Genomic DNA, 12,023 nt, shown 5'->3' on the forward strand with positions numbered 1-12,023 from the left:
CCTCCAAGTCATTTAAATTGTAAACAGTTGCAGTCCCAGCACTGAAATGTGGAATCCTACGGGTTACAGGTTGCCAACCTAAAATACCCTAAGATTTTAAGGTTCTAAGAAAATGATGAACCAATCATGCCTAACCATGGATTTTAAGAAGAATATAAAGTTGAAATTAAAAAAAACATATAAGGAAGCAAAATAAAATCAGTGATAGCTCCAAATCCAGTCAAGGGAGAATAGTGAGGAATATAAAAACCGATAATAAGCTTCTTTAAAAGGAAGAGAGAGATCAAAGTGAATAGATGCCCCGCAGAAAATGAATCTGGAAAGGTAGTTTTGGGGAATGAGGAAATGGCAAAAGAGTTAAACAGATATTTTGCATTAGTCTTTACAGTGGAATATATTTCGACCATCCCTTTCCTCTTTAATAAGATATATTTTGTTACTAAGAATCACGAAATACCTCCTTAAATGTTTGCTACTGCTTGCTTACTGTCATTCCTGCTAATTTGAGTCCACTTTAGATGGCTTTATCCTCATTTCATTGTAATTCCCTGTATTTAAACAGTTTTTCTGACCCTCAACTGAATATTAAATTCTATCATATTATGGTCACTAATTCCCAGAGGACTGTTTACTCAGAAATCATTTATCAAGATCCACAATAGTCTGTTCATTAGTTGGCTCCATGAAACTCTCCCTAATTGATGCTATTAATAATGTTGTAGCCAGCCTTCCAACATGATTGACCAAAATTGCAAGATTAAAATTTTCCCATATTTATTGATCTATTCTTTCCACATTAATACTCTTTACTACAGTGGGTCTACCACGTGCACAAACACACACAGCTCCAAAACACTATGCTGCAAGTCCAGTCCCTCCCTCAACATGTGTGATAGCAATGACACCATATCACCATGCATTAATCAATACTCTCAATGCATCTGCCTTTCTTGCAAGACTCCTTGCATTAAAATAAATACTATCCAAACATGCCATGCTCCCTTGTGCCTTAACTTAATTTTCTGTACGCTGTCTTCCAGACAGACTTGGTTCTTCTGAACTTTTCTGTATACTCACCCCCTACTGCATCTCCATTGCCTATCCAATCCCCCTACCAACTTAGTTTAAATCCTCACTAATTATAAAAGCAAATCTTTCTCAAAGATCCTGGTCGCACTTTCGTTCAGGTGCAACCATTTGGACTTGTACAGGTTCTACCTTCTCAGTAAGAATAAACAACTCTCCCTCCTGCTCCAACTCTTCAGCCACACATTTACTTGTTTTCCACCTACGCTAACATGGCACCAGGATAATCCAGAGATTACAAATTTTCAGGTCTTGCATTTTAATGAGCTATTTTGCACCCTCAATTCTTGTTATTTCTCAATTCTTCCTACCGATATTATTGGTTTCAATGTGAGCCACAAGCTAACTGTCTGCTCTCTCTTCAGAATGCCCTGCAGCTGTTCAGTGGCATAATTAAGCCTAGGGCCTAGGCAATGGTTTATGAGATGTTCATCATAATTGTCTTGTTTTTGTGCCACATGTCCTTATTTATAAAGGTCCAGTATTGTGAATGCTTTATTAACCAATTTCTCAACCTGCTCTGTCATCGTCAATGATTTTCGCACATATTACCCCATGTCTCTCTCTACTCCTACACATACTGGTAGGTTAAGCCTTGGACTCTGCCTAAGGAAAAAATAATGGTGAGGGTGGGGAGGTCTCTGAAATAATTCACCTCCAACAGCCACTAGCATCATCTCTTGTGCCACACACAATTACAACCTGCAGAGAGTTTACCCCTGCTCTCAGATTTCAGTTTCAGGACTCTTTGATACAATTATTCAAATATGGCCTTGATGACAAAAGCAGTCATTTTCACCTGACATGTGAATTAGAAGAAGAATCCCTACAGTGTGGAAACAGGCACTTCAGCCCACAAGTTCTCACCAATCCAAACAAGCACCCCATTACTCTACATTTACCCCTGACTAACCCCTGAAAACTATGGGCAATTTAGTGTGGCCAATTCACCTAACCTAAACATCTTTCGATTGTGGGAGGACTGCTGGATCACCCAAAGGAAACCCACGCAAACTTAGGGACAATGTATAAATGCCAGACATTCACCTGAAGTTGGAATTGAACCTGGGTTCCTGGTGCTGTGGGGCAACAGTGCTAACCACCGCGCCACAAAAGACTGGGTCACGTACATACTTAAGAAAGGTAGAATAACAAGAAGTAGTTAAACAAAGTGTTGTCACTTTATAATAAATGACCAGCACTGCTTAAAAATTAAAAGTTACAGATAAAAAAGCAAAACCTAGACAAGGGGAATGAAGACAAGAAAGCTGGGAAGATGGTAAAGACTGAAGGACTAACTCATTCTAACTGTTCTGGGAATGTTGTCAACAGTATCATTAAAAGTAAAAACCTCATTCTTATAAATTACCATTTCGAGACAGATCCAACTCGACTAACAGCATGAAGTTTGCTATTTCTGGAGGAAGTCGCTGGATTTCGTTGTCACTTAGTCCAAGTTTTCGTAACTTCACCAGTTGGAAAAATGGCTGAAATGAAAAAGAAAGTTCTGGATAATTTGAAAACGCAAACAAAACTGCAACCAATAAAAGTATGCAAGCTTTTGTACCCAAATCAGCAAACTTTCAAAACCCCTAAAGTTGACAACTTTTTTGGGTTTTGGACAATATAAATGGTAACTTCTTGTCAATGACTGCTAGTTAATTAACATGAGAAGGTCACCTTTCTTTCTTCATTGACCATATTTATTGTATCAAATTAATTTATGCCACTGACCTTTTGCTAGCAGGCAAGTAATCTAAATTACCTATTCACACATTAACTAACCCACTTCTCTAAAATCTTCTCAAGAGACTTAAAGATCTAGTGTCCTGATTTAATATAAACAAAACATTTAACTGAACATGGTGGCTGCCCACTACATCTTGATCAATCAAAACAAACCAAAAATTGCTTTTCATCAGTCAGAAGTCTGTGCAAATAGACATTGTTTTTAAGTTACTCATTGAATTAAGAGCATAAGACAGCTAATGTTGGGCACAAACTGTAACGGGCACTACATCATTGTTCAAACTTGACAGCTGTGCCCTCAGTCAGTGCTGGTAAACTCCTAGTCTGACATACACTAAGCTCTACTCAGCTACACGCATCAAGAACTGAAAATGAGCATCCTTCAGCAATTCTTGCGTTCATACAATACTTAATCCTTTTGAAGTTCAAGCAAGTTATTTTACAATAGCAGACCCCATCGCACCTGGTTATAATGAACATCAAAATAATGGTGGATACCTAATCATAAAACCATCAAGTTTGACCACACAAACCACAGTAAATGTAACTGCACAACAATTTCAGGGAGCAAAGAGAGAAAAACAAATCCGTTGGTTGACAAATACTTGCCATCTTTTGGAGTGAAATCAAGCATAGTGAGCACCCAAATCATACTCCCAACAATAAACTGGTTCCTTACAAGCGTATCACTATATTTTAGGAAGCTCAGTCTCAATTTGCTATTATTGGCAACACAAGCCAAAAATAATATATAATAGACACACACACATGAATTTAAACCGTAATATTTTCTTTTCACCTTGTATTTAATTCTTCCTGAAATTCTGTCTGCTGAAATCCAACATATTCTTGGCCTGTCAATTTTTTTTTATTTTACCTTGTATCTGACATCTCCTTCACCATATTTATGGGAACATAAGAACAGCCGTGGGCTATTCAGCCCATTGCACCTGCGTTGCCATTTAATTAGACAATGGCTGTTCATTCACTTTTCCACGTTATCGCCACATCTTTTGATGTCATTAGTCTCCAAAAATCTGTTGATTTCTATCATAAATATGCTCAAACAGTAAGCTTCTACAGCACTCTGTTGTACAGAATTCCAAGCATTTGTCAACCAAGTCAAAATATTCCTCACCTCAATTTTAAATAGCCCAGCCCTTATCCTGACAATCATATCTCATCTAGATACATCTTTTGTTTCTTTCTTTGTCCTATTACCATTCCCTTTAGCCTGCAAAAGCAACTGCCTTCTACCTTATTGCAGACTTTCCCTTTCTTCTTTGCTTTGTTGTGAAAGCTTTGATTACATAAATACAATAGCGTTTAACATCAAAAGTGGCTAAATCTGACGAAATGCCATTGGAGATTTCAGAGGGTTAGTAAAAAGCAGTAGTTAATTTTTAAACACGAAAATGATTTGTGTTTAATGGATTTTTGGTGCGTTTAATTTCAGAGCTATCAATGAAACAATTAATCCTTTATGTCAACAGGCTGTGTTAACTAGCAAACTGCCAAATTAAAGAAGCAAAAATGTACATTACTCATCTGAATTTTTCTGTCAAATTCACTGCATGAAAACCAATTATCATCCCATTCAATTTTGAAATCTTGTTTATTCAAGTATGATACTAGATGTCTTTTCATTTCCCTTTCACTAATTAATAGATGACACCACATCTGTATTCTACACTGGATCATAAACAGACATTCATGCATGGCTAAAAAATTTGAGTACTGCATAAGACAACGATAAATTACATCTGCATCAATTACACTATTTGTCTATACAAAAAGCATGATAACAGTGAAAAGAAAAATTGAGGAATTTAGAGTTGTGTTCACTGCAAATCCTCTGGAAAGAAATATTTTTCACAGAGAGCTAATCAGATTAGTTTTCACTGGTGTCTAGAGAATTTAAAAAGAGCATAATTCTGACATTATATATCGCAAGATCCACTTACAAGATCCAACACTTTCATTTGAAATTACTCTCTCCATTATTCTGACAATGTTTTCTTGTTTCAAGTTAAACACTCCAGTTCTCTTGCCAGGCACTAATAGAGGATATGTCAGATATTTCCAATGGTACCAGAAGTAAATAGGTACACATGATCAGAAAGCCCAGGTGTCTTGTGAAAACAAAAAAAGGCTAAGAGATGATCTACTAGAGATCTTTAAAATTGTGCAAGGTTTTCATAAATTGTACAGATGAAATGTCTCCTTTTGTTGAGAACAGCAGAACAAGAAGACATCAATAAAACTAGTCACTGAGAAATTTAAAAGGGAACTCAAAAGAAATCTTCCACCCAAAGAATAGCAAAAACTATGAAAATTATAATCATAGGGATTATTTGAAGCAAATATAATGGATAAATTTAAGAAAAAAATAAGATAAGCCTATGCAGAGAAGGGAATAAATATTTACAATGGGACATTTAGATATAAAAGATTTAGATGCAAGTGAACATGAACCCCAGTATGGACTTGTTGGACTAAACAAACTATTTCTGCACCAGAAATCCATTGTGAAATAAATTAGTTAATACTTCTGTCAAAAAGGATGTGAGGATTTCAGATAAAAGTGCTCAATTCAATTTAGAGTATTTTAGAAGTGCAAACAATAACAAAAAACAGGGACAATGGAGTGAAAGAGCGAAATCCGTTTGAATATATTCCAATACTACAATAATCTCTTTACTATTTAAAGTCTTCTGCACAAAATGTGGCCTAATTACATCACACTTACAGGAGTTATACTAGAGAGGGTTCATTGTCAGTGAACAAAAACAAAAATTCTGTCAAGACCTTAACTTTAGAATGATATAAACCACAGTGATAATCCATCCAAGCATTAAAGTACATTGCATCCATATTAACAACACATGCAGTTAATATAGCAGTATAGGATGAAGCAGGAATGATACTGGATAGGATAAAAGGACGGAAAGAAATGCACTCAAAATAGAAAAGTCACCCAGTCCAAATGAATGAATCTTAATTTGTTGATGAAATATGCATTGAAATTTGTGGAAAACACAGCACAATTTTTCAAGACTCTTCTAGGTTTGAGGATAGTGCCAAAAGGACTAAATGATCACAGGTATTAAAGATGTGATCTCTTTTAAAAAAAATGCCAAAGTGGATTTAAACTAAAGTGGAGGGGGGGGACGGAAGTGACCCAGGCAGATAGTCAGGAAAGAGATCAGTCTGAGATCAGGTTGAGAACAGAAGCAAGTCAAACAGTCAGGGCAGGGAGGGACAAAGCAGCGAACAAGGTAGGACTGATAAACTAAACTGCATCGACTTCAATGCAAGAGGCCTAACAGGGAAGGCAGATGAACTCGGGACATGGTTACGAACATGAGTCTGGAATATCATAGCAATTACAGACACATGGCTCAGGGATGGACAGGACTGGCAGCTTAATGTTCCAGGATACAAATGCTATAAGAAAGGGTAGAAGGTCTCATGGAGGTTTTTTTTTGGGGTGGGGGGGAGGGACACGCGAGAGAGGAGAGGGAATGGCGTTTTGGATTAGGGATGGCATTGCTGCAGTACTTAGGGAGGAATATATCCAGAGAGGTTATTCAGGTGAAACTGAGAAATCAGAAAAGGGATGACCCCCTAATAGTTAAAGGGAATTTGAGAAACAAGTTTGTAAGGAGATTTCAGTAAGGGGATTTTAACTTTCCAAACAGACTGAGACTGCCACAGCGTTAAGGATTTAGATGGTGAGGAATTTGTTAAGTGTGTACAAGAAAATTTTCTAATTCAGTATGTGCACATACCTATAACAGAACACGGAAAACTTGATCTACTCTTGGGGAATAAGGCAGGGTAGGTGACTGAGGCATCATTGGGGGGAGCACTTTGGGACCAGTGACCATAATTCTATTAGTTTTAAAACAGTGATGGAAAAGGACAGACTGGATCTAAAAGTTGAAGTTCTAAGTCAGAGGAAGGCTAATTTTCAAAGTATTAGGCAAGATCTTTCAAAAGCCGATTATGGGCAGATGTTAGCAGGTAAAAGACAACTGAGAAATGGGAAGCCTTCAGAAATGAGATAGCAAGAGTCGAGAATCAGTATATTCCCGTCAGTGTAAAAGGAAAGGCTGGTAGGTGTAGGGAATGCTGGATGATGAGAGAAATTCAGTGTTTGGTTAAGGAAACGAAGGAAGCCAATGTCTGGTATAGACAGGCTAGATCAAGTTAATCATTAGGAGAGTATAAAGGCAATAGGAGTAGGAGAAAGTGAGGACTGCAGATGCTGGAGATCAGAGCTGAAAATGTGTTGCTGGAAAAGCGCAGCAGGTCAGGCAGCATCCAAGGAGCAGGAGAGTCGACGTTTTGGGCAGGAGCCCTTCTTCAGGAGTATCCTTAAGAGGAAAATCAGGAGGGCAAAAAGGGGACATGAGATAGCTTTGGTAAGCAGTGTTAGAGAGAAGCCAAAAGGAAGTTATTAAATACATTTAGGACAAAAGGCTAACTAGGGAGAGAATAGGGTCCCTCAGAGATCAGCAAGACGGCCTTTGTGTGGAACCGCAGAAATTGGGGGAGATACTAATTGAATATTTTGCATCAGTGTTCACTGTGGAGAAGAACAGTACATGGACGATTCACAAAGTAGGGAAATAGCTGATGATATCTTGAAAAATGCCCGTATTACAGAGGTGGTGGCGCTGGATGTCTTGAAAGGTGGATAAATCCCCAGGACCTGATCAGTGTACCCTAGAATTCTGTGGGAAGCTCAGGTGGTGATTGCTGGGCCGCTTGCCGAGATATTTGTATCATTAATAGTCACAGGTGAGGTGCCAGAAGATTGGTGATTGGCTAACGTAGTATCACTATTTAAGAAAGGTGCTAAGGACAAGCCAGGAAACTATAGACTGGTGAGCTTGACATCGGTTGCAGCCAAGTTGTTGGAGGGAACCCTGAGGGACAGGATTTACTCATATTTGGAAAGGCAAGGACTGATTAGAGATAGTCAACATGGCCTTGTGCATAGGAAATAGTGTCTCATAACCTTGAACGAGGTTTTTGTAGTAACAAAAAGGATTGATGAGGGAAGAAGGGTGGACATGATCTATGTGAACTTCAGTAAGGCATTCGACAAGGTTCCCCATGGGAGACTGGTGAGCAAGGTTAGATCTCATGGAATACAGGGAAAACCAGCAAGTTGGATACAGTACTGGCTAGAAGGTAGAAGACAAAGGGTGGTGGTGGAGGGTTGCTTTTCAGACTTGAGGCCTGAGAGCAGTGGAATGCCACAAGGATTAGTGCTGGGTCCACTACTTTTTGTCAATAATAAATTATTTGCATGTGAACATAGGAGGTATAGTTAGTAAGTTTGCAGATGACACCAAAATTGGAGATGTAGTGGACAGTGAAAAAAAGTTTCTTCAGATTACAATGGGATCTTGAACAGATGGGCCAATGGGCTGAAGAGTGACAGATGGAGTTTAATTTAGATAAATGCATGGTGCTGCATTTTGGAAAAGCAAATCAGAGCAGGAGTTATACACCTAAAAGGTAAGGTCTTGGGGAGTGTTGCTGAACAAAGAGACCTTGGAGTGCAGGTTCATAGTCCTTTGAAAGTCGACACGACAGTGAAGAAGGTATGCTTTCCTTTCTTGGTCAGAGTACTGAATATAGAAATTGGGAGGTCATGTTGCGGCTGTACTAGACATTGGTTAGGCCATTTTTGGAATATTGTGTGCAATCCTAGTCTCCTTCTTGTCGGAAGGATGTTACGAAACTGAAAGGGTTCAAGAAAGATTACAAGGATGTTTCTAGGGGTGGAGGATTTGAACTATAGGGAAAGGCTCAATAGGCTTGGCCTGTTTTCCCTGGAACATTAGAGGCTGAGGGATGACCTGATAGAGGTTAATAAATGATGAGGGGCATGGATAGGGTAAATCAACAAAGTCTTTTCCCTGGGGTTGGGGAATTCAGAACTAGAGGGCATAGGTTTAGGGTGAAAGGGGAAAGATATAAAAGTGATCTAAGGGACAACCTTTTCATGCAGAGGGTGTTGCATGTATGGAATGAGCTGCCACAGGAAATAGCGGAGGCTGGTACAATTGCAACATTTAAAAAGCATGTGTATGAGTAGGAAGGGATTAGAGGGATATGGGCCAAGTGCTGGCAAATGGGATTAGACTAGATTGGGATTTACCTTCTGCCAGCCAGAGGGAGATTACATCAGCATATTGCTTTATTGAAATGAAAGCAAAACCTCTGTCATCTTAATGATTAATCTGGTTTTACGTCATGGCTGCTTTTGGGGCATTAAAATGTACACTTTGGTTCCTGGGTTCACTGACAAAATAGCTATGCTTGAAAATGTAATTTACCACAAATGAAAGGATGCTACAGAAACAGAACTTTAGACTTTCTTTTCACATGCTGGGCATTTTACCTAACTCAAGAGTAGAGTTTTGGGTGCAATGGGCTTTCCATAACTAAGATGACATTTTCAGTAGTTTAACATTCAAAATGGACTAAAATAGGCAAAGATTGGCAGTCAAAATGTTCACTCACAATTGTTAGACTCAATCCAATGCTTACCATGTTGGCTATCCATTATCTGTTTTTTGCTCTTCAAGTTTCATCTGTACGTCAGTGACAAAATTTCCAATCAGTCAAATGTTGTTAGTTTAAGTTCTACTTCAAGAACTTGGGAGAATAACCTAGGCTGCACTTTCAAGGTCAAGCTTTGAGAGATAATAAACTGATAATAATAATAAGCAGATAATAATAAAATAAGCCAGTCTACTTTCTCATAAAAAATTGCACTGCACTATTTTGAAGAAGAGAAGGAGAATTTGCTTCTGGCCAATACTTAACCCTCAGTCAGTACAGAAAAAAAGACTACCTAGTTATTATCTGACTACTGTTAGATGGATGCTACTGAGTGCAACTTATCTGCTAAACTTCCGATATTACCAGTAACTCCACTTGGTAGTACTTTATTACCTAGAAAACATGTTGGAAGATCCGGAAGTGCTATAGAAATACAACTTATGCTCAATTTCTGGTCTTTCACAATTCAGTGAAGTTCACCAGCTTATACTGGCTCCTGACCCTTGAATATTTTAGCTTTTGTTTCTCACACTCAGATTTTAAACCCTTCCTCACCTGTACATCGTCCATTCCTTTCAATATACTTTTGTGTTTTTGTTTGGCAAGACCCTAATCTCTAATTATTTCACTGCACCACTCTACTTACCATTTTTCTATTAAGATCTTCTCCAAAACCCACCTCCCAGACCAAGCTTGTCCTGTTTCCTCCTTTTAATTGGCATTTATTTTGGCCTGCTTACATTTTCATGAAGCACAAACACATTACTCTGTAGCTGTGTTGATTAGATTGCAACAAGATCACGATAAACATCAAACTACAAAACTAGTCCCTGACAAGTCGGGACCAATCCTGCAGAAAATTTACCAGTTTGTTCATGTTTTACAATTATAATGCATTCTATTTTCTTGAAGGATTGGATACTGCTTATCCAAACCAAAAGAAAACTGCACAAAGCATGTTCAGAAGCCCTTCAAATCACTCAAAATGGACTTTCCTCAAAACTGTAGATAAAGGTTTAAAAATGATGGCAGTGAATGAAAACATTAGGAACATCAATAGCAAAGTTTTCAGCAGAAAATAGCTGCTGAACCAAGATGCAAAACAAAGAAATCAAACACATGGGGCAGAATTATTAGTACAGAACCTTTTGAAGGATGCCCTGTTTTCAATTATTGGCAGAGAATACCATGGCAAGTGATGCAGAACCAGCTTTTGTCACTTCATAGATCACATTTCTTTGTCATGTCTGATGTATGTTATTTTACAGTAATACATATTATGGCCTTTGAAGCTAAAAAGTAAAAACAAAAGCATTGCCTTACGATTTATAGGAGTGACCTTGCAATATTACTGAGTCTTTAGCCTTTAAAATATGGATGCTAAGACAGAATAAAGATTCAATATACAGGCAATAAGACAAATGAAGTGGTACTCAAGATTGCAAGAGCAAACAAAGGTCTTAAAAAGTGTAGTTGAACAACAACCATCACAGAGATGTTGCAGACAAACTACAGTGGGAGAGAGGTGAACAAGTTGTGGAATACCATGGCAGCAGATCACCAGGCAAGAGTAGCTAAAAGCAGCAGCAGTTAGCTTTCAGCAGTAGAACCCACAGTTCTAGTTCACTAAATGCAGTCAGGATATGTAGATTACACCTTCCATCAAGGTTTAATATTACTACAGCTCAGATTTAAATTCAATCTTAGATACAAACTGTAGTAAAATAGTTTTATAAGCCTAACCTATCAATAAGATATTGGCAATTTGAAAAAGTGTGCTAAAAGGAATAGTTCAGGAAAATGCACAATAAATCTATTTTAAAAGAATCAAATCTGAAATCACATCATCCCACCCTTCTCCCCCAGAATTATTTCCGAATGGCATTTCTACTGCATCTAAACATGTCAGTTATAGATTTCCAAGATTTTTTAAAAAATTATCCTGAAATCACAGCAGAAGGAATAATGAGAACATATAAGACTTCAGTAACTGAAATCCTAACTGAGGCAGGGAATTCAACACTAAGACTGAATAAGAAAAGATATTACTGATGTTCTGTTGTCAACCCTGATGAATATTTCCCAGCTATTAATGACAAAAATAAATTCAGCCATTTGTTACAACTTCCAGTTGCATTGCATTGATCTGCTGAGAAGCAACAAGTGACCCGATCTGGTGGTAAAATCTCAATGATAGCACACATCCATACTCAAGCTGAGCCTTTGCATTTGCACAAAAATAATCATATAACAATGACATAAATAACCTCGTTCATCAATATAACTAAAGTTTTATCATCTTCCATGTGAAAATCAAGACGACATTGGAAAAAAAAGAAAATCTGCAAAATAATGCCCAAAACAGAAGGATATTTAATAATAATCAAGGAAAATGTGACACATTCCCAAGTCACAGCACAGAGTGTTTCCAATCCTTCTCAATAATACGAGGTAACAAATCTAATTTTACTGATGAATTTCAAGCCTAAAAAGTGGGGTACCCTTTATCCACATTGACTACAATAATACTCAACAAACAACTATTTTGCATAGAGTAAAACAAAACTTCCTTGAATTACATGCTTAAATTATCTTGGTCAACA

The 12,023-nt window shown here is 37.8% G+C and overlaps 1 protein-coding gene across 3 annotated transcripts in view; it reads right to left on the minus strand.

Moving 5' to 3' along the window:
- Window positions 1–12,023, minus strand: part of lrrc1 (leucine rich repeat containing 1) — a 184,290-nt gene that overhangs the window by 128,801 nt on the left and 43,466 nt on the right. For 2 of the 3 annotated variants that reach the window (XM_060852839.1, XM_060852831.1), the window contains exon 2: window positions 2,456–2,573. The exons of the other annotated variant lie outside the window; for it this stretch is intronic. In XM_060852839.1, coding sequence (XP_060708822.1) covers window positions 2,456–2,573 — 118 coding nt within the window. The remainder of the gene's footprint in view (window positions 1–2,455; window positions 2,574–12,023) is intronic. 3 annotated transcript variants of the gene reach the window in all.

This window comes from Hemiscyllium ocellatum, chromosome 3 (genome assembly GCF_020745735.1).
Source record: "Hemiscyllium ocellatum isolate sHemOce1 chromosome 3, sHemOce1.pat.X.cur, whole genome shotgun sequence".
NCBI classification, from domain to species: domain Eukaryota; kingdom Metazoa; phylum Chordata; class Chondrichthyes; order Orectolobiformes; family Hemiscylliidae; genus Hemiscyllium; species Hemiscyllium ocellatum.